Source organism: Solea solea, chromosome 10 (genome assembly GCF_958295425.1).
Source record: "Solea solea chromosome 10, fSolSol10.1, whole genome shotgun sequence".
Lineage (NCBI taxonomy): Eukaryota > Metazoa > Chordata > Actinopteri > Pleuronectiformes > Soleidae > Solea > Solea solea.
Genome location: NC_081143.1, coordinates 17,360,437 through 17,384,591, shown reverse-complemented (window position 1 = coordinate 17,384,591; position 24,155 = coordinate 17,360,437). Strand labels below are relative to the sequence as shown.

Below are 24,155 nucleotides of genomic sequence, written 5' to 3'. Positions count from 1 at the left end.
TACCAACAACAGCTGTGTGAACAATCCTATGACAAAAAAGCACAAGGTCTAGTTCTGCTTCAGACCATAAAAAATTAATTATAGCTCTTTATAAAAACTTTCCTTGGGTTATAACGCAGTTTCAAGCCGCTCTCCTCTTTACTGAAACTAAATTACACTGCAAATGCTACCATTCATCATCTTCTATCTCCGCATTGACACCTTATGATCTCAGCAGTAATAAGTGTGTAAATCCATGCGCTACACTTTATATCTCACGACATAAATCCCGCTGAATGAAGTTATAATATCCTACAATCTGGCCCCGCTGTGATGTTGTGAATTATTCCAAGGTAAAGGCCATTCATCATTTTCATCAGACTGCTTACAAGAATGGGAGCCGAATTTGCCAGAGAGCACTTAAGTTTGATTCATTACATATACATTTCTGTCTCTGTCTCTCTGTCTGTGTGAGTGTTTGCTGTAAACCTTTTTGAGGACCCTGTATATATAACAGTAATGGATTTAATACCAACTTGATTTGCACATGTGTGCGTGTGTGTTCTCCAAATCTTATGTTATAATTATAATTAGAGATCTGTAACCTCTCTTGAAGACGCCCTCTCTGTGTCCTGGTGCTTTGACAGCAGTAGAAGTTGACCGCCAGTTTTGATATGGATTTTTTTTAAGTTAAAATGACAATTTGATCAACTATAACAGTCAAATACCTTTGGCCTGTCTCTACATTTTGTCTCTCACTGCACTGCATTTCTATATTTTAGATGACAATGATATTTGAACTAAATATTAAATGTGTGCACTTCAAATAAACGTGTGGATGTAAAAAAAAACAAGTTTTATTAACATAGCAGCATTTATCAATTGTTTCTGAGAATGAAATGTGTAAATCTACACATATCACACTTAATAATATGTAGTAAAACCTAGTAATAATCCATTTTAAAATGGCAACAATCGGCCCAATTAATCGGTCAACAGCGTGTGAAGTATATAACTGATCTCATAAAGGAACCAATAAGCAACAGAGGTATTGAAAAATCCCCCAACTTTCCTAATTGTCTACCAACGCAGGTCAAGTTAATGACCATAAACTCACAGTCGCATTTAATTCAATATGCGTTCTATCATGCATAAAAAAGCCTGAGTGGAGAAATACAAAGAACACTGCAGACGCCGCAAAGTGAAAAATCTGCCAGTGAGAAACACTGTGGTCGATGAAATGTCAGTGCTCACCGAAAGTGAAAAACAATAATAAGTGCAAGTGCAAACAGGTGTGAAGACAAGCTAATGAAGATGCCACACAGAGGATGACTGTCTCAGAGTCAGCAGTGGTTTTGATGGGAGCCTTGTTCAGTTACCTGAGTGTGGAGCAGAACCTCCACGACTGTAGATGGGAGGAGCCTGAAAAGCGTACACCACGTCGCTGTCAGCAACGACTGTCAGGTCGTCGTCATCAAAGAAGGAGCGCTGGAAACCCGTGGTGTACAACTCTGACAGGATGACCTGGAGAAAAGGTCAATATAACAAATTTAAAACTGCATAAATGTGTTATTTTTGGTGATGTTTGTAGTTGTTGATGTTTTATATTATTTTGTCTGCTTTTGGTTTGTACAATATAAGACTATTTTTATGCTGCATCCTTTATCTGAATTGGGCACTGTCAGGAAATACTACCAGACCTGACTGAGGGAGCGTTTGTGTGTATGTTTTAAAGTTTTTTCACTTCTGAATCAAGGTGATTCTTTGTGTTTTCATTCATACTCCAACCTGTTTGCAGCTGTCTTGCCTCTGTCTGTGTTGATGTAAAACTAATCACTTCCTTTGTGCAGCGCAGAAATGCCGCCGGGGCCACACAAGATCTAAATACAGCTTGAGAGACACTGAAATGAGTCATGTGGAGCTGATAGGTTGAATAAACATTGTGTGAACCCATTTGACAATTAACAAACAGTTGTTTATATTTAAAGGATGCACTAGACTGAGAAATGAACCATTACCTTCAGAATGTCTAAAGCATCCTACAGATGAATTCAGCAATCTAATAAGATCACAACAAATTACACTGGACAAAATGGATGTACTTGGGTACAACGTCCAGTATGATCAAAAGAAGAGGCAGGAGGAAAATGTTGATGGATTAGAAAAAGCAGCCACCTTGGGAAGCCAATTTTTGAAAGGAAGCTAGAAAATGTAGTTTTATGCATACGCGAGCATTTCTCAATGGTATTTAGCCACGCTCCCTTTATCAAAACTTAATTGTAAGTCAGTAGACGTAGGGTAAAACAATCGGCACAATTGTATTTTTACTGTTTTATTTGCATCTTTTGTTTTACATAAAACATCACTTTTTGACTTTAGACTTTTCCTATTTCATTCCACCCTGTGTTATTTTATTGTTGTATTTGCATCTCTTTTCTGTTTAAAATGTTATTTTCCTTTTATTGTGAAGCACTTTGCGCTGTAATAAAAATAAAGAAAGTTTATGATTATTATAATACATTACAGATTCATATGTGTGTGTGTGTGTGTGTGTACCTGGTCTGGGGAGATGTTGCCCTCCTCTGCCACCATGGTTCTCAGGAGGGACAAGTTACCAAAAAGAGGTACGGCCAGTCCAACCCGCAAATATCTATGACCCTTTGCACTGAACACCAGCGTGACACACAGCGGCCTGTGAGGTAAACAAAAGGAAGGGGAAGGACGGGGAGTATGTGCATTTTTGTGTGTGTATATTTGTGTTATGGAGGGAGGGGCACAAGGACAGGGAGAAGACAGATAATATTTTAATACAATGTTAACATTACTGTAGAAGTTGAAGAAGTTTCTACACTGTTGAAGTTGGAAGGAGTCAGTCAGTACATTTACATAACATTAGAAAATAATTATTGTGTTAGTACAACTTTTATATCTGCTACTAAACAGCAAAACAAAATATTTGATGAAATGAGAGTTTGAAATTCAGTGTTGAGCTGTTTAAATCTCATGGGCATAAACTGTCTGATTTGTCTGTGCCTGATTTAATTATTTTCAGATGTTGTGTTTCATTTGTCTCGTGTATTTGTGTGTGTGTGCATGCGCGTGTCTTGTGTTTGACTGATAATGGTCCCACAGGAAGCTGCTGTGTGCTGGAACATGCCTGATTTACCGCAATGTGAACGCATCCTCTAAGGAATGGCAGGGATGGAAATTGGGAGAACAAGAAAAACATGGGAGAGAAAATCCAATAAAAAAGAGGGTGGGATCTGTAACTGAGGATGGAGTTTGATAAGGATTTGAGTGAACACGAAAGAAAGACAATACAGAGTACAGTAAAAGACAAGTGTGAGAAGAAAAAGATCAAGGTCACGCCTTCTCATTTGGAAAGAAGATGGCAGCACCTCTTCCTGTTTCCCATCATGCATTATTCAACTAAGTAACGTGTACTTGTACTGAGCAGATAGTGGGGATCTAAGCAGCTTTTCTTTTTTTCCTTTTTTTTAATGCTCGAGACACCAAGATGTGAAATGAAACAAGATGAGAGTTGCCTTGTAGAAGACAGTATCCTTCATGGCGCTGCTTTAGAGCCTGTTCAGTGCTGCTTTAGAGCCTGTTCACCTGGATTAAACTGAATCATTGGGGTTGACAAGATACATTTATTTATGTAAGATCACTATCAACAATGTTGTTTCTCACCTTTCTTCCCGTCACAAACCAACCTGTGGATGTACTCCATTTAAACACAATACTCATCAAAGACACTGGATGGTCATGTTATCCATAACTATGAGTGTGTACTTGCTGCAAAATAAAAGCCTATGGTTTTCATAGCCTTAGAAAAAGCCTTTTTATATGTATTTAGGGCAAGGGCCTTGTTTTGTAGAGGCCATCCATGTCTGTACAGCAGGATGAACCCGTTGATGGCTGGTGGAACTTTATTTCCGGGAGGGGTGAATGCAGGTTGGTTTGCTGAGGGCACCAAGAACTAGAGCCTGAATGGAAGCCGTGCTGGTGCTTTCTGGTGTCAAAGCCATGTGTGAAACCAACTGATTCACTTCACCTTAATGAATAAGCCACCCATGAGTACCATCTTGGCAAAGCTAAGAACTCTAAATATTTCAAAGTGTTCTACAGAGGACAATCTTGGCAATACTTACATGTACACAGTTAAATGATTACAATGAAACTACATCCTCTCCTTCTCACTCTCTTTTGGTACTATATACATACTGGCATTATCTGCAGCACCCAGGCCCTGATGCTAAACTGTGAGCCAGACCCTGCTGTGTCTCAGGGGGCCTCAGACTTATCAGGCATTCTGCTGGGATACTGCTGCTGCAGCAGGACAGTGCAATGAGGCCAGTGTGTGTGTGTGTGTGTGTGTATTTGTGTATCCATGTGCATGTGTGTTTGGTCATTCAGTATGTAGCCAGCAGTGAGTCCACCCTGAACCTGAATGAATTTGCCTTTATGCTGGGCTCAAGCAACTGCAGAGAGGGACAAACCACACACTGTCAGAGAACCAAGTCTGGGTTTAGCTCTGTGGAAGCCATGCAGAGAGGACGCACAGCAGAGACGTCTGCACGCTTGAAGATAGGAGGTTTCGTCCAGCACTGAATGTAGGCAAATTAAATTTTGTTTTATGGCATGACGGGAGACACATGTATAAAGGAAATGGATTAAACGTGGGACATAATCTGCAATACGGTGGTAACCTAGTATGCCATGGTCACTAGGACCCACAGTGAACTAATTTCAAAACGTCAACATGCACATGACCTCTATCAGTAGGGGGTAGAGGTATCTGTAGCATCCCTGGCTGAATAATAGTCTGGCTTTTTTACTGGTGGTTCAGAAAGCTTTATTGAAAACTAAATTCACTTCAAACATGCCATGTTACTCACATAAACATAAGAGTTATCTCCCTTTAACTCCTCTTTAGCCCTTTCAACGCTATTTCGGACAACCTCTACTGGAGTACTAAATGTACAATATTTCTAACCAAACATATTATTTATATTTTAGTAAACAACACCTTAATAGCTTCAAATTGTATGTTTCCTTGTAAAAGAGTTAACTGTGCAAATAACTCACATATAGGATGATGCTAATGATGTAATAAGGAAGTGATGCTACTAGCATAACATTCACACATTCACTCTTTCAAACTCTATAAAGGACTAACTGAGATTAAAAACAACTCAAAACACACATAATACAACAAAACATATACACACCTTGTGCCCTTGTCAGCCAGGTGCTAAAACAAACCATGAAAAGTGCTTGAGACTCGTTTGCAGCCTTAATTGGCACTACGTTTCTCGTTTTTCCTTCTACTTCCGGTATTTTAACCTTTCAAAATAAAAGCACCGCCACAGATGACCTACCACAATAAAAGTACGACCAAATTTAAGTAATTTATGGTGTTATTTTTCCACAACAAAAGGTCCTCATTACAGGTGTAAGTCATTTGTATGAGGATACACTGGACAATTTGTCAAGTGATGATAATGATGATGCTGAAATGTTAAGCCCTGTTGATACCTTTGATACCTTATGGTCAACACGTGGCGGGTCCACATGTTATCGCATCACAAAGTGGCATAAAAAAGAAAGTATCAGATAACGTCTGCCGATCACTGCTAATGTATATGGTGAATCTCATTAGAATAAATACAGTATTTGTCAAACACTGTAGAGGATGAACGAATAAATAAATGAATGAATTACAGTACAGTATAATTTTCTCAACACATACACTCAATAAATGTACTATTTGACACAATGCTTTTTAAAACCCACACACCCATGCAAAAGTTAGTTCTTATTAGACATTATAAGAATTATAAATTCTAATAAATATGCTTATGATTTTGTTATACATCACCTGGTTTGTCGAAGTGGGATTGGCAGGGAGATACATAAAAACGGGTCGAAGGTGTTGCTTTGCTTAAGGCAATGAGGGCATGTCAGAGATGACCTGAGGAGACACAAAAACAAGTACATTTCAATCATCTGTTACAAGTATGAACTCGGCGCACCCAGAGTTTGATAGTCTTGAATGGAAACATTATTACATACAATACATATGTTTACTTTACCTATGACACATCGTTCTCTACTATGATCCTGTTTAAACCAAATAAAATCTCCTCTTACATCAGGCTGATGGTCCAGTGACCTTCCTTTGAATGGCCATGAGATGAAAACCATTCATTGTATAAGAATTCGCACAGTGAACAGATGGAAAATCAATGTCTGCAACCCAAATTGCCACATTCCCCCTCAGAACTGAAGAAGCCTCTTGGGTGAGAGGTTAAAAACATCTTCACATTAACTCAAACAAGTCCAGTTGCCTACAGCTCACTACTGAAGATGACTATGACCTTGAAGACGGAGAACCCTCACAGACCTTCCCCCATTAGCATTGAGTATATTGGGGAATAGAAATGAATCGTCATTGATGGTTAAATGGTCGTGGTGAATACTAAGTACTGAAAGGGGACATCTGTACTCAATCTGCTGTGGAAGAAAGGGAAGCAACGCAACAGAGGTGGGATGCTGCTAAGAATATTTTGCACAAAATGAAAACTGCATTAGGCAGATGAGATCCTGCATTAACCGAAAAAGCAGAAAGGAAAGGTAAAAGATGAAAGTGTCATATATTTAGAGACGGCGGGAAAAAGGAATAAAGGTGACCTTTGACGGAGTGAAGTGAAGGGCAAAGGGTTTATGGTGGTTGTTGGAAAAGCAGGAGAAACAAAGGCACAGAGAAGAAAAGAAGGACAACAAAGTGCATGCAGAGCTCAGAGGATTAAGAATGAACAGAAAGTTGGCAGCAGGACAGTCAAAGGAACAAAAACTAACAACGCTGCAGGAGAGAAAGACACAGACATGAGCTAACGGGACGGAAACTGATCACAGAGGATGATTGTGTGTTTGTGGATTATAGTATCTTACAGTTATCACTGTAATATACAGCATATCATATGCATTCATTAATTCATTTATTGATGAATTCATAAATATCTAACTATATAAACTATAGTTCTACTATCCTGAAATGGTTACTTTTGAACTTGTGGTTCATTCAGTGTCAAATAACATATGAATATCCAGGTCTCCGATATTCCTCGGCATATCTTCACTGCAAAGAGGATTGTGTGACTGAAACAAGCAGTGGAATTAGAGCAGGGATGGATGAGCGAATACAAAAAAAAGTCTTCTCTGACTACAAATCCACAGTCAGGTTCCAGTCATGCATGAACACTTTCTTTCCTTTACCTTAAGAAACCATGACCCAAATCAAGCCTCAAAGCACATGTTGCTCTCTCCTAACCCCAACAGTAATACTTTCTTTTTGGGGAATTATGTGTGGGAAAAAAAAGCAGATCAGTTTGTTGGAATGTCACACAACCCTCGCAGTGTGAGAGTGTAATACCATATCTTTCATTTGTGCGATCCTTGACAAGCTCATGCTGTATATATTCTGGTTACTCACCGTCGATACTGCATATTCTATTTATTATCTTAATAGTAAGATCTAGATAAGATAATATCTTAATTATACATTCATAGATGTTTAAAATGCATGTTGCATTTGATCGTTCATTGTCATCTCCAGTTTTCTACAGTTGGAAGCTGTGAACTTAAAATACATGACCTTTTTATCCTTTCTAGGATCAAAGTGTGCAAATACTGATGTGGACGTGTTAACCCATGGTTACTTAGTGTAGTTAAATTAAATAAATGTAGTTTAAAACAAAAAACACGATGTTTTGCAAACAGAAGTTCACAGATGTCACCTGCAACCAGGCTCCTATTGGAAAACACCAGCTGTCAAACACTGGTGTCCACTCATATGTGTTTTATTGTCTATTTTCCTCTAAATGTGGAACAAAATCTACTAAAATTGATGTCACGTTTTATTGAAAAACACCCGAAACGATCACTTGAGACCGAAATGTTTACTGATGTAAACAATCAAGTGAGAAGTCGGATCATTTTCCTACAGACTTTTTATGTAAGGTTTATTGGACATATTGTAAAGTAGTAGCTTATAATTGGCTGAATCGATCAATTTCACTGTGCCTTTTTGCTGCACGAAGACAGAAATATTACAACAATTCTGCACAATTATCTTTTCCCGTGAGTGTGTGCATATGCATACTGTGCAAGTTGCATGAAGCAGACTCAACAAATGTACTTATACACTGGAAAATAATACAATACTTTTCATATTCCACATTTCCTCGCTGACATTATTCAACCTGGTGTGCCGTGACAGACATCTACAGGCTCACTAATGATGCCAGTTTTGTTCTCTGTAAGGCAGACTGACAGGCTGTGCACGCACACACCGCTCTAAAGCTCGGGATGAGGCTGACAGTGTTTCCATGTAGTCTCACCGCTGTGTGTGTGTGTGTGTACGTACGTGTAACTTATGAACAATATTCAGCTGTCAAACCAAAAGACCATCACTCTTTCACTTAGACCAGACACCTGGAGCAACAGCGGATTCACTACGAGCTCAGTGCAGAAGAAGAAGACGACACGTGAATGTAAGAAGGAGTTGAAATGAAGAGAGCATCAACAGTCTCTGACAACACATGCACCACAAAACACACAAACCAAATACAGAGACATGCAGTAAAGAACTGAGACACTGAGTGGTGTAGATGATGTAATACATGCTGTACAGGGACAATAAGAAAAAGTGATGGAATTTATTATGTAATGTGTCAGGAATGAGCTGAGCCTGTTCAAAAGGTTTGATATAAATAGAATTTAAGAAGAAATCTGCTTCACTATTACATACAGTAGGTATTGTTATTTCCTCGTCAATGATAGTAGATTTATGTTTTTGACACCAATTCCTCTTCTTCTTGGGGCTTCTCCGTTTAGAGGGCGCCACAGCAGATCATCTACCTCTATCTTGTCCCGTCCTCTTCTATTACACTGACTGTCCTCATGTCCCCCTTCACAACATCCATGGACCTTCTCTGTGGTCCTTCTCTGTCACCTCCATCTTCAAAATCCTCTATCAAAAAATAATCCCTATTCCACCTCTGCACGTGACCAAAAAGTCTCAACCTCACTTTATTTCCAAACCGTTAAACCTGAGGTGCCCCTCGAATAACGAATCTCAATCGCTGCTCGAACAGACTGGCGCTAATTAATCATTTCAAAATGAGCTGGTGAGCCTGACAGGTGTATGATTCACAGTTCACTCGGTTCAAAAACAAAACCGATGCAGCTTTCTAATTTGCACAGTTTGTGAAACAAACACAACTAATTAAGATTCAGTTGCACCTCCTGATTATTTGATTGACGGCTAAAATCAACATGGCTTACACCCAGTGTTCGGCAACAACTGTAATAAAACGGGTTTGTTGAGTGCTTTGTTTTTTTCAGCTTTGAGTGTGCACTTGTAAGAAACAGCCTGTGCACTCAGAACCTCATTTAAAGTGTTGGTGCAGTGGGTAGGCTACAGGCTAACTTTAAAACAAAAAAATAAGAAAGAAGGAGACAGAGAAAATTGAGGTTATGAGTTTCTTTTGAGTTGGCCTATAGCAAATAAGCTTCATAAGCCAGTCAGGTTCAACTGTACCAACAATCCCTTCAAATGTGTCTGCAAATCAAGGGTAAACAATACAGTTCAATGACAACCACAATCTAGTTTCTGCTGCTGCTGCCAAACAAGGTTAATGAATTGATTTTAGTTTTTAGTTTTGTCATCTTTTTTGATTTGATTATAACATCACGGCCCACACTTAAATCACTGATCTGCCGTGTCTGCTGTATCTCTGATAATATTAATAAATAATACATTTGATCTGTATAGTGCATTTAACAAGTGCTCAAAGACACTTGACACAAATGATAATAAAAGCGTCATCATGTTTTAATTATGTTAATAGCAATAGTATATTGCAAATATAACAACCATGTTTTTATAGACCAGCCAAAAATAGCTGGGTTAAAAAAAAAAAATGGATGCATTAAAAGTAAAATTAGACCATTAGAACCTAGAGCACCTGCATATATATTGCTTGCTTAGGAGGCTAAATTGATTGTTTGTCTTCTTGCCAAGGTGACACAAAACAGATTTTTAATGCAGTCAACAAACTAGCAGCTAAACACAACTCCAGCTCCAAAGGTCAATGCTCTTCCTTCTGGGACCGAGTTAGTTAATTTGCTTTTGTCTGCCTGCCTGTCAGTCAGTCAGTCAGTCAGTCAGTCAGTCAGTCATGTGTCACTGGCTGTGAATTGGAGGGCACTTATCTTCCTCTATCAAAAAGTATGGGGAGAGACCTCCTGTCAAGGGAAATCACATTCACATTCACACACACACACACACACACACATGCTTCCATGCCTATATAGTTCACAGACATACACATACACACACACGCACACACACACAAATTCTCAAATGCACAGTCTCTGTCAATTTCACTCTAGTTTTGGAGACATGATTGAACACTCAGTGTCATCTTCATGCCTTCTAAATTTCCTCCTTGCTTTCTTCACAGGAAAACTTTTCTCAGTTTGAAACCTAGATCGACTTGTGTGTGTACTGTAGTCTGTATGTGTGCGTGCGTGCGTCCCGTGTGTGCACAAGTCTTCTCTCTCGGTAATCCAGTTTCTTCCCACACTCTTAGAACTTGGGGCAAATTGGGGTTTATCTCAATTGAAGACTACAAATTACCTGCAGGTGTGAATGAGGGACTGTATATTTGCCCTTCGGGCCAGGCAACATACCGTTCATCACACACAAATTCAGCGGGGATTGGATCCATCTGACAGGATCTAATCCAGGGACTGGAGCCACACTAACGGTGAGCATTTCAAGCAAAAATGCTTGTTGACAGTCACTGGGTATTATCTAACGATTATTCATAGTAAAGAGATAAATGTATCAGTCTAATGGGACGGCTTCATCAGTCTTAATAATGTATTTATTAAATGTACTCACTCATAGTCACATTAACTGATGAACTCTTTATAATCAGACAAATAATAACATAAACCGATGAGTTCTGAGATGAAAAATTGCAATTTCTGACAATAATTTGTCTCATAACAGACACAACGGAGTGATGTTTATGTCCATCACGGCACAGCCAAGTCAAATATGAGTAAATGTCTATTTTTTGCACATACGTCTTTCAGTCAACTTAGTTTGGAAAGGTCTCTTACACATTCTCTGGGTTTCAGTTTCACCTCATCAGCCTCACAGAAAGAGAATCTGTCTCTTATCTCTCACCATTTGCTGTTTCTCATTAACCGCGCTTTCTGAAACCAAGTACACAAGTGCGGAGGAGGGAAACTGTTTCCTCTTAGCAATCACAGGCACATGCTTGGTGTACCTGAAGGGTTACATGACATACTGTATGTTTGTACATTTTCCGGTGATAGAGTGGAGGCAGATTACTCTCATTTGGACCTAGTCTGATCTGATGTGAAAATGAAAATGTGATAGTAGGGATGTGGCCTGAGATTACAGTGACAGTAAACCACTATATGACTCAACTTTCATGTTTGCCTCATAAAAAGAGATGAAAGGGTTCTGATAAGGATTTGATAATGGCCTGTAATAACTGCCTAGAATCCACTTCAGAGTCTGATATTACAGGGACCTGGGTGGTTTCAGAGGGAGGGAGAGTGGCACGTGTAGAAAACGCTGTGGGTGGTGAAAATGTCCAAATCACAGTAAGGAGGGTCAGTGTCTGGCTGTATTTCTCAGCAGTCACTCAGCTGTGTGGTGTGGAAATATGAGACAGATGCCTCTGAGAGGTGAATGCCAGCACATCCCAGGCTGAGTGAATCATTGGGGGGGAAAGTGGAGACTCTGCAGGGCAGCTTTGAAGACGTGAAGAGTGTTGAGCCTTCGAAGAATGTGCTATAAAAACATTTGATTGGCAGAGAGAACTTTTTGAAAGGTTTTTTGAGCTGTGACTTGTACAATATTAACTGTTTACCACTCTTGCCTCAACTTCCACGGTCTAGCCAAACAGTGTGGTATGCTTGTATTTTTATATTTACATTCTAAAAATGAGAATCTATCGGACGATATTTATATTTATTTATATTGTTTTATTAGAGCTGTATTTACTAGAGCTGCAACTAACGATTATTTTCATAATCGATTAATCGTTTGATTTATAAAATATCAGAGAACCTTAAAAAATGTTGATTGGTGTTCATCAAATTTGGAAATGATGATGTTCGCAAATGTCTTGTTTTGTCCACAAACCAAAATGATTGACTTTAAATGATTTATTTTTTTTATCCAGAGCAAAGAAATGAAGAAAATATTCACATTTAAGAAGCTTAAACAATCGTTAATCTAGTTTTAATCATGAAAAAACCCGATATAAACCGATTAATCAATTATCAAAATAGTTTATTAAATAGTAAATTAATTATTAATTATAATTAATTTACTAATCGATTAATCGATGAATTGTTTCAGCTCTAGTATTTACTTTCTCCTTGCATCTGCATCTTAACGGAACCCCAGATATAAAACCTAACATAACATAGGTATAATGTGCACAAAATGCTAATTTGTGGCCATGAAATAGGTATAATATGCGTGCAAATTAATATTTTGTACACTTGTTATACCCATTTCGTGTAATAATTCTGTAATGATCATTCCTTGCAATGCCAGGCGTTTGAGAATATCTTTGTACCTCATTCCCAATCTAAAATAAAATGCAATCACATTATCTCTGTCCATCGTGCAGCTTCGGCCCAGGGTAATTCATGGGAATGATATGAATATTATTAATTAGTGTTTCATGTGCCACAAATTAGAGTTTTTTTTCTTCCTATGTCACGTGTGGGGCTTTGTAGCATCTAAATAAAGGGCACTGTTACAGAAAAAAACCGATGCAACTCTCTTTTTTATCTAGATGGAGATAGATGCTGGGGCTTTCTGCATGTCTCCTACGCCATTAAATATAGATGCCACAAACTGAGAGTGACAGACGGAGGGAGGCTTTGTCAAAGACTCATTTAAACGCTGCGGCACAGCTCACTGTGACTAGGGCACCGGCTCCCACTTCAGCAGCCCAAACCACAAGACAGCCCTAGCTCTAATCGCAAACATTTATTCAGATCAGACAACTCCCCTGAATGCCTCTGAGGAGCATCTCTGTGAGATAAAAAAAGAATCAGGAAGGAAGAGGAGGGAAGAAAGAGGGGCCAACCAAGTTTTACAGACACAGAGAGAAAGGTATAAGGACAGAGAGAGATTCAGAGAGACACGCAGACAGACAAAGCTGCAGCCAGAAACAAAAAGTAGACACTGAGGCTGTGAAGGAGGGATTGCTTCTTTTGTTAGTCTGTACTTAGAGTCAAAGTGACTGCAGTTCCCCCCCGATGACTACATGATGTAAAGAGGAGCTGAAGAGCAAAAGAGTGAAAAATGAGAGGAGATGAAGGAATACGCCTCTTAACTCCTGACAAGTCTGATCTGGATTTAGTCTGCAGACATAATAATCCACCTCAGACTAAGACAGCATAATGATGCAGAATGGGCCAAACAAATGCAGGGAAGACGACATATTCCCAACCATCTGAGTGAGTGAGTGAGTGAGTGAGTCACCTGGAAGAAAACTGTCTCAGAATTAAACACTGAGTTAATTCAATCAGAATTTATGTGGTGAGTTGTGCAGCGTAGGGACGCCACTGGTGCTTCATTCAGATCTTATTACCACAGACTCGTAGTAGGCAATATTGAGGAGGTTTTTGACAGTTTGAAATTATTTTGAATAAAGTTCAGTGAGGAAAAAAACAACAACAGATTAACGAGGGCAGATCATGAGATAAGGGAATGTAAGGGAAGGGGAGGGAATACTGTAGGAAAGGCAAGAGAGTTAAGAGCTTCATTTATTCATGGAGTTATTAAGTAACAGGAAATGCACCCATTAATATGTATCCATATATGACGGTGTAACTGCGCCAGATGGTGCTCATCGTGAGTTGTATAGTTCCACAGAAAAGCTGCTCTATTTAAGGGGCAACACTCTCTTTGAACCAATCACGGTGAATGTATACAACTTACAGACCTAGAATCAGTATTTCATTGAGAAGTTTGCCTCGGCAGTGATCACGACTCAGCGCTTTAGCCTCTGTGGCAAAGACAAAGCAGAGCCAGGCTGCAATGGCATGTTATCTATAATCACAGCATCACAGTAACGATCATACGTGTGTGCATATAAACCTCGCATCAATGTCTTTGTGTTTGAAAGAACAAGGATAAAGCATGTTGCCATGTGTGTGAGTGTGTAAAATTGTATTTGTAACCTCATTTCTGGCACATTCTGGAACTTTTCTGGCATTAACACTGACCTTTTCAGGTCTAGTAGTTCTGATAAAGTCTAAAACCCGGTCCTAAAGGGTCCTCACTTTGAATGCTGCGCAAACGTGTGTGTGTGAACTGGGAAGAGAAAGAAAGACTAAAGTACAGGGAAACAGTCCAATTCCAAACATTCAATCCACCATCCTTCAATGGATGAACTCAAAGGTTAATCACACAGTGAATAATGTACATGTGTGTCAGGCAGACCTTTTTTTATTTTCTCACACTATAAACTGCTATAAGGTGACTGAGTTCACACAAACACAAACGAGGTGCACTCTCTGCTGATTGTATTCAGATGGTAAGAAGAATGATCATCAAGTTCTTTTTTCCATTTTCTGAGTGAACGATAATTTACATCTGGCATTAACGCTGATAGACCTTGTGTGTTCGTATGCATTTACTATTTCAAGCTTGTTCAAAAGCTTGCACATGCTTCGCGTTCGACATGATTCTGTAAACCTTTCCTCTCAATTCACACAAATAAGCCTTTGCCCATTTTCCACCTGACTGAAACCAGAGAATTGGATTCAAAGAAGCGGAGAAGAGTAGAAAGTTAAACCCATTTGTAACTCATTTGATCCTGAAGTCAGACACAGCAGGGTGGTGATGAGGGCAACTCTGTAATCTTGACAAACTGAATGAAAAGCTTATCTAGACCTGGAATGAAGTGCCAACAGTAAAACAATGTTAAACCAGTTCCACACGCCCTCAGCAACCAGGGAAGAGTCCTGACAAGATGAAGACACCTGTCACACACAGTCATCAAATCATCCCTTCATTTTTTTATCTGCTTTCAAAGGCCCAGTGTGTACAATTTGGGTGAAACTATCATTCAACTAACTGTCATTTGGCAGAAATTGGGGATAAAATTATAAGACTTTTTTTTAGGTGTACAATCTCCTGATTGTATGAATCGCTGTTTTAATTAACCAATAATTAGCCTTTTATATGTATATTAGAAGCTGGGTCAGCTCTACAAGGGCTGCCAGCATGGTTTTACAACAGGTTTTTATGCTACCTGAAGGCTACATTTGTTCTCCAACACATGTGGAAGGGAAAGGTGAGGTGAAGGATATTTAGCTGTAATGCGCAACTGTTGCAACATTCTACACACAATACCTTTGAATTTAATTAGTTCCTGATATTTAGCAATGCATATATCATGTTGTGTTGTCACACGAAATAACACATTCTTTATTTCTGATTATTTTAATAATGAATCTATTTCCTCTATAAACTCTCAGAAGTTGAATTACAATAAAGGCCTAAAAACAACACTTAAAAAAAAGAAAAGATGAGATCTTTGCCGTTTTTGGCTTTGGTATGAGTTTAACACTCGTCTCCAAAGGTTGTCATTTCAAATCATCCAGCCACAACATTAAAGTCAGAAGTGAAACCATCTCCTGGACTAAATCACCTTGATTTACCATCCATCGACCAAAGTTCACTGTTAAGTCAACATACGCTGACAAGATTACTGAAAGGTCTAGAGTCACTTCTATTAGAGGGTCTATTAAACTTGAGAACCACGGTCTCCGACTTTCCACTGTGAATAAAGCAATAAGACCCAGAAGCCAGTACTAAAGATAAATCCCCTGAAATCATTTGCAGGCCTGTCTGTGACCTACTTTCTCAAGCTACTGATTCTTATCCACGGGAGAGAAAATACATTCTCACCTGTGCTGAATATCTATCGGTTTAATGCTATGAAATGCACTCTGTTCATTCAAACATAAACTCGGGGCATTTGTTTTTTGTGCATCCTGCATAATTGATGAGGATAGTTTCGATCCTACTTTTTACCAAGAGCGTTGAGATGTGTTCATTGGACCTTTTCTGCGTTTGCAGATTTTCACTCAACCATGAAAACAAAGCTTCAGAAATATCGGAGCATGTTGTCTATGTTCCTGCCTCTCACCTGTACTGAGCCTGGAAGTGTTCCTGGACAAAACTGTGGCGACCTCGAGGCTGCTGGGTGCTGGCTAAAGTGGGACTGGAAGACTCGTCCAATGGACTGGGTCCCTGCAGACAAAGACAAGAGCAATGCACAGGTATTACAATTACCTTTCCAGCAATATTTAGATGCACACAGATGCTATATGTTCAAAAGAAAAATGCACAAAAACAATCATCATCCTCTCGATGATATTAAAAAAGCTGTATATCCTAATGTACTGTTCTATTTTCAGTATCAGATTATGTGTAAAATGTACACTTACTTGCTATTTACATGACAGTGCAAAGAAGAAATAATGACATTAAAAAACTTAAGTCATTCATAAAACGTTAGCGCAAAAGAGGAGCAAAGTTAAAACGGCAATCACTGGCACAATCAGTATTTGAGATGTCAAACATCCTCATTGTCACGTCGATATTTACTGAGTAAACTAAACCGCTGTGAGACTCTTCATGCTGCGTCGGATTCAGCAGGAGGGGAATAAAAGTACTTTTACAAATGTTGGCAATGAATAAAAGATGGACAAGTATGACTTGATATAATGCAGCAGATTGATGAATCTATAAGAGCTGTCAGCTAAAGCTGGGTACTCAGTAATGACTGATAAGGCAGGAAGTTAGAACCAGCTCTGTATTGATCCTAGACAAATGGAAAGAATTACATTAAAAAAATATATAGACATATAAAAGATATGGACATACAGAAAGAATATATGCATTATTCTACAATATACAGAAGTAACCCAAACAAGAACGTAAATAATACACATGGAGAAAATGTGCATTTGTAAACAAATAAACCGGCACAGTGATGTTGTTTTCACTGAGAACCATCACCACACGAAATGTTGATATTTAGTAATAAAAAAAAACAACTTAATATCAGTGTTTAATCACAATGTTAGGTAAGAAAATCTTAAAAATAGTACTTGTTCTCCTCACTCCTATATGTTTTCTTCAGCATTTGGCACCATGTGTCAGCATTGGCCATAAATCAAGCAGAGTCACACTTGTTTATGGCAGAAATGTTGGCACCTCATAACAGCACGAGCACAGGTGCAATTAATAACACTAAAAAAAACAAAAACAAATGCACTCCTGCACACAATGCACACATTTAGGTGAGCTCACTGGCTGACATCATGACTTACTCGCGCACCTGATAGCTGACCCAATGTTAACTATCTTTAAATGCAATCAGATGCTGCATGTGAATATGCAGAACAAGATTTTGGTTTCTATTTCTTGTTTAGGCCGGCTTTGAAAAAGCAAGGGAGGCAGAAGAATACAACCATAATGCATTGATTTTCATTGATTTGCTTCACATGCAGATCATTGTTAATCTCTCCCAAATAGAAATGAAAATACATTTTTAATTTTTTAATCTTACGTTGCTCATGCATAGGATGGAGTCTTAGCCCTCATGTTCATTGTCAACACCAAGAGCTTTGTAATCCTGGTGATCATCCCCATTGCTCCTGTGCACTGAAAAACTGTTTATTTAGGATGTGGTTTAAAACACTTCTAAAAGATTGTGATGTAATTGACGTACTAATCAAAAATAACAGACTATTCAGAATCAAACCATTGTATTAAACAGCAAACACAGTTGTTTGGTAACAGGGTCTGGTTGTAATGACACTTCTCTCAAGTGCTCAAACTAAATCTGATGAATGCTGAACACAGGTGTGACAGCAGATCCCCAGCCTTGGTCTTATCCTAAATTTAATGGTGGATAAAAACACAACATGAAAGCTTGTTATTCTTTAAAACAAGCAGAGACAAAAGGCAACATTTAGAGAAAACAATTAAATGAAAGTAACCTTGACAGCAAACGTTACTGTGAATGGGCTGTTGAGTATAGATATCAGAAAAGGGATTCATTGAAACCTGTGAACCAAGCAGTTCATTAAAGTTGACTCCAATTTCCATTCTGTGCTGATCTGTTTGCGCAAAATGAGGCAAGCTAGATGCTAGAGTGAATTATTTTCAATATTTGAAATGTAGTTTCTCAGTCTTTGGTCCATAATATCATATGGACAGCATATGATATTAAGATGGAACTTTGAGAATCATGTGATTTAAACCTCAACTAAGTATATCATCTTTCTGCTTATTACAGGCTGAGGTATGTGACAGAACCTCTTCCACACGCCTTCTGATGGATAATGGAGAACAATCCTCAGAGCAGGTTACAAGAATCACCATGGAAACCCTGACCACATTTCCCCAATCCAACATGTGGAAACAGGGATTTTATTTTACACAATGTCCTAAAAATAAAGGGAAAAGCGTTCACTTTTCTCTGCAGCACCATGTCAGCGTCTATTGTGCACATTTTCATTTAAGAACAAATACACAAATTCGTCCCGAGTGCTTTGACAACTCTTCTCCTGAAAGCACAAAGATGTGATGTCATTTGCACTGGTGCACTGAGCACATTTTACGCATGAAGTTGACTGTCTGACAGAGTACGATGAAATGTGCTTATGAGAGTACTGTTTGATATGCTAGTATTTCAGACAGACAGGCAAAAACACGTCGAAAAACTCAAATGACTCAGGGGACGTGAACTGAGCCCAAGTGACTATGTTCACATTGACAGCAATATTCTCTTAAAATAAAATAATAATTATCAACAAACCCTTTCCATAAACATTGACAGTGACAGATATAAGTAAATAAATTATAAGGACCAAGCGTTTAAGGTTCAAACTTGAACCCTAAGAATCTGAAAAGGGGTGAGTGGAAGTATTTTGGGTTCTACAACTGACCAGTTAGCTTAGCTGTTAGCTTCACCAGAGTATCACAGACGAGTGTTCAACCTCACGTTACTAATGAATGAAGTAATAATACATAGTGTGTATGGACAGGTCAAATATCCGAATATCTTCAAATAAATAGCTTATCATGGATGTGAACTTGATTTTTTTGGAGAAGGAGACAGCCCTATACTGTGGCGACCATTTTGAATACCTCCTCACAAAAGCTAGCAGTGCTAGTAGTGTAGCCTAATAACAGGAAGAACACTAGGTTACGAAAATAATATTAAGTAGGAGATACAGATATCTAGGACATTTGTCTCCTGTTGCTTGGGAACAAAATGACTGGTGGCGTCTGCATGCCTTTGGCAGTGTAATTGATTTCCAAGATTTACATATTGGTCCTGGTTTATAGAGCTCACCATGTTCTGGCATAAATTGCAGTGTCTGCCTTGCTCTGTAAAATTTATTAGAACAAGCAAACAGTGGAGGAAAAGCTCCTCCTCTGCTTTTTTGTTAAATCAGGGAAGGTTTCTCTTTTTCATGACTGTGTAGATTCTCATTCATGCAGGTCATTGTTGTGTAAAAGTCATTGAATAAGTAACATCTGAACTGTAGAGTGAGGATGCTTCACCTTTTTGATCACCTTTTTCTTTTTTTCTTTTTCATGCCATTTTCTAGGTGTTGGTTGTATTCGGAATACAACCCTGAATCATTTGTGATATGTATTTATTCAACTTTGCTAAAATGAGCCTGTGTCCATTATTACAGCGATGCTCTAACGTGAACTACTTGTCAGGTTTGGGAGTGAAGCCATTCCCAGGATACTGAGTGTGTGTTTCTGGTGCATTAAAAAAAAAGAGCGAAGGTCACTTTGAAAAGAACAATGTGTCCTCTAACTCTTTTGTTTTTGCCTCTCTGTAAACTCCTGCTCTGAGCAATGAGAGGTCAAACGGGTACATATCACCACCATCAGCAACATCAGCTCAGCATCATCTCATCACAGGAGCAGCACCACAAGGACAAAACCACCAGGACTCCTGGGTGTTGTGTATCAGCGAGAACACTGCGTTTCCTGCAAGAATGAAGGTTCACCAGTGCCTGTGTACACAATTTAAGGAAGCACAGCTGCAAACTGCACCATTGCATTATTAAATTAGAGAAAGTTCATGCTGGTGCTTGAGTCAGCCTCAGTTAGCACTTTAAAATAGACGCAAGAACCCTTTTTCCTTTGTGCACTACTGCAGGACATCACAACAAGCAACAACACAACCACATCTAACAGGGTTTTTTTCCCCCCTAAACCAGGTAACAGGGGTGCTGCACCTTCTTACTTTTTATTTTTATTTCCCTAATGCTAATTAAGCATTGGATGCTTTTCAAAGGCTTTTTTAGTCTGTCATTAATTGCAGGGATGTTCGATACTGAAGGTACACATGCATTACCATCTAAAAGGACGCATCAAACTCACTGTCCATGTGTCCCACGGACGCACCTCATTTTCACAACAACATATTTCACAATATATAGTGCAGAATTTCCACAACATGCCTCTCAGCGTGGCGGCATATAGCAGGTGTTGTTATTGTAGCTGGCCTTTACAACAATAACAACACCTGTTATAGGTGTGTCGTCACGTATAATAATGTTTCTCCACATAATATTGTGCACACGAGATTAAAAAACAAACTTTTTTTGGACTTTATGGTTTAATTTTCTTCCGTCTACTTTTTTCAAAAGCGCGACGCCCTTTCATTCACCTCCCTGTTTTCTCTCGCACCTTTCTAGAAAACCCTTTGGCCACTGTCACTGCGTGTCAGCAAATTAAAAGCAATCACTGGTGTGCTCAAATCAAAACGCTGAAAACAGGCGCATAGCATGATGGGTACAATGTTGGCACACATGCTGTGTATTCATTAGCCTTACATTGTTCATAACAGGAATCAGGAAGGATGTACATGTTATTTGGTTGGTAGGATAAGAGCCTACTTCTCTTCCCAGTTGTAACCTCAGATTTTTGCTCCAGTGAACCCTCAGCTCAGTCCGGGAGTGGGTCTGCGTGATTTCTCCGGTGCGGCCCCTCCTGTAAATCTCTTTGGCCCTATGCCCTTTTTTGTCTGCTGGCAGAAGCACAGCTTCCCTCCAGAGATCTTCACACTCCAGCCGCTACATGAAAACATGTGTTCTTATCAAACCCCTGTTGATTCCCCATGGCATGTACTCGTCATGCTTGACTTTTCTGAGGAGTTCCTCTACAGTCTGCAGGGAAGTGCCAGGAGCATCAGCCTCTCATGGTTTTTTATTTATTTATTTTTTACACAGCAGACATTTGACTGAAAACATTAAACACAGGTGTTACTAATTACATGAATCAGGGATCTACTTAAATACAACAGAGCCGTCGGTAATGTGATGTGTAACACCTGTGTTTAGTGTTACAGTTTCGGTTGAAGGTGTTTCCTTTTGAGATGATAAGAGTCTAAGTACAATTTCCCTATTGCATCACAAACTTGTCCCACCCACTTCACACCAGCCTCATTGTGTGTGAATCAAACCCTGATGCATTTATTACCTCTTAGTAGAAGTCGTGGTTTGTGTGGGTGTGAACAAAGTCATTAAAGAGTTAAAGCATTTAAAAATGACCTGAATCAGCTGAAAAATTAATCAACTGATCGCATTACATCCATATCCATACATTAGACACGGACCAACGAAGCGGGCTATTTAGTGTGAATGCACCCTTACTATAGCCTCGCGATGGCTTGAAATGCAACGTGTAAACATTCATCTCAGTCCATCACACGGCCAACAGACCGGGATGTGAACCAGTAACCTCCTTGCTGTGAGGCAACAGTGCTCGCCACATGTCCCACTGTGTGGCAATGTGTAAACATTTGAACACAAATTCAAGCTTTAAAGCCCCTTATGTGTACCAATGGCATCTCAATTGAGTACAACTGAGAACAGATGCCAGTCTCCTCTTTTTTACTCTGTACTGCAGCAGATGTGATGTTTTAATTACTAGTAAACAGAAACAAAGTTCAAATGTTTAATGTCAGCCAATATCTGGACATAAGCAGCTCCACACTGGAGAGGAAGTGACCTGACCTGAAAGTCTGTAAAATCACAATAAGGACATGTCATTTTTAAATCACTCTTCTGTGAAAGTGTGCTGAACATCATAAGCTGCACAGAAAAACGAAACTTTTAGTGCAACTAAAAATAACCTGTAAAAAAAATATATATATATACATATATAGAAGGGGCCCCCAACTGAAAAAAGACGCTGATTCAGTTATCATCTCAAACCACATTTCTAATCAACTGGCTCGCTCAAGGGGCTTAGCTCATTCACCTTAACTGTCAGCACCCTGTTCTGAGTCATCGCTACACACAGAGACGTGCTTGCTCACACAGACGTCACACACGTATGCACACACACGTTTGTGTCTCTCACATGTGTGAACACACACACGTGTATCCAGAAAGACTCACAACAGCAATTTATTTCTCACAAAAACACAATAATTAAACGCCCTCCGGCTCATAGCCTTGAATCAATTGTGATGACATTCACTGAGGTCATGAGGCGAGACTGTTCCAGTGGAGCCTCGCAGATGCCTGAAGAACTGTGTTAAGGAATTTCAGATGCTGCCATGAGTCTCCGTCTAGCAAAGGGAGGGAAAGCGTTTCAAGCCTGAGGGGTAAGCGTTCAACCCAAAAGCGACCGCACATGTAATCTCATCTCAGTCTGAGATGAGATCAAACCTGAGGCTTAAATGACGGAGAAATTCGCACCAAAAATATCCTGAATGACAAATCCCTGAGCAAAGCCAAGTGGTTCTGAGACTGAAGAGCAACTTTTTTTTCCCGCCCAAGCCCTTGGACATACAGCAGCATATCTGGATCAAAATTGAAATCACGATGATTTCAAACGATTACTCAGTGACTTGAACTAGAAACAAATGGAATTTATTACACGTAAAAAAACGTGGCTTTAAACATATACAAACCTTTTGAATTTACATTAAAATAACTATGAATTATTGAGTATTGTATAAATCCCTTCACGCTGCATGTTTAACACAGGGATTCCACTGAATGTCTGTGGTCAAGAACACAGGGACAGGAAGTCAAACACTATTACAACATTAAAAGCCTTATTTTCAGAATAAAAGCCCCCATTTTGTAATAATTGTTTTGTTTCGATAATTTGTTTTTCCAATCATTTGGGGCATAATCGTAGTTTCGTAATTGCATAGCTTGATTCCATTTTTTCTATGTCATATACTGATATCACAGCCTTGAAGATCCACTCATACTGATATCAGTCTGATAGAGTCTGTATATAAAAAAAAATACACCAAATTGTTTTCCTTTTTTTTCCGCTTTTATCTTAAAAAAATGTCCACAGCTCACATGATTACTGCACTGTGGCATGCTTTTCTCACTCACATCTGATCAGATGACGCTCGTGGTACACGTCTCTCTTTACAGTTTCTACTCAGTGACGCATTTATGTGATATTTATAGTTCTTGGATCGTCTCAGATTTAATTGAATCTGAGATGATCAGACGAAGAGTATTGAATCAGCTCTTCTTAAAACTCCAGTATCTAAAATAATCTAAATCGCAAACACATAGCATTCACAAGACAAGATAAATCGCAAGAATAATGGTCTTAGAATAGTTATTATTATTAAATAGTAAATAGTGTCATGGCAGGCAGCCATACTACCACTCCATTCTTCTTATTACATGGAAATATCAAAACAAGGTCCTTAATATATATACCTTTCCTTCTCTAAAAAAAATGAAATGGCTGAAAATGAACTAATAGAACGCATCATCCTTCCTTTTCATAAAAGATGCAAGAGTAAAGATAAGTGAAAACTTAAGTAAAAAAGGAAACTTAATCTGGAGGATATCAGCTAAATACAGCATAACTCTTTAATGAGATGTGTGTGCAGTTTGTCTTATGCAGCCTGTTTATATGAGCATTTGTGTGTATCTTCTTTTGTGTGTGTGTGTGTGTGTGTGACCAGTAATTTCGTTTCTAGGGAACATTTCAGAGGAGCCGAATT

At 38.9% G+C, this 24,155-nt stretch overlaps 1 protein-coding gene across 1 annotated transcript in view; it reads right to left on the bottom strand.

Annotated features, from left to right (window-relative positions):
• The window catches only part of usp43a (ubiquitin specific peptidase 43a), a 103,739-nt gene that overhangs the window by 41,707 nt on the left and 37,877 nt on the right, over nt 1–24,155 (bottom strand). Inside the window, exons 3-6 of the mRNA XM_058640595.1 lie at nt 16,272–16,375; nt 5,864–5,956; nt 2,536–2,671; nt 1,359–1,503 (exon numbers count right to left, since the gene is read on the bottom strand). Coding sequence (XP_058496578.1) covers nt 1,359–1,503; nt 2,536–2,671; nt 5,864–5,956; nt 16,272–16,375 — 478 coding nt within the window. The remainder of the gene's footprint in view (nt 1–1,358; nt 1,504–2,535; nt 2,672–5,863; nt 5,957–16,271; nt 16,376–24,155) is intronic.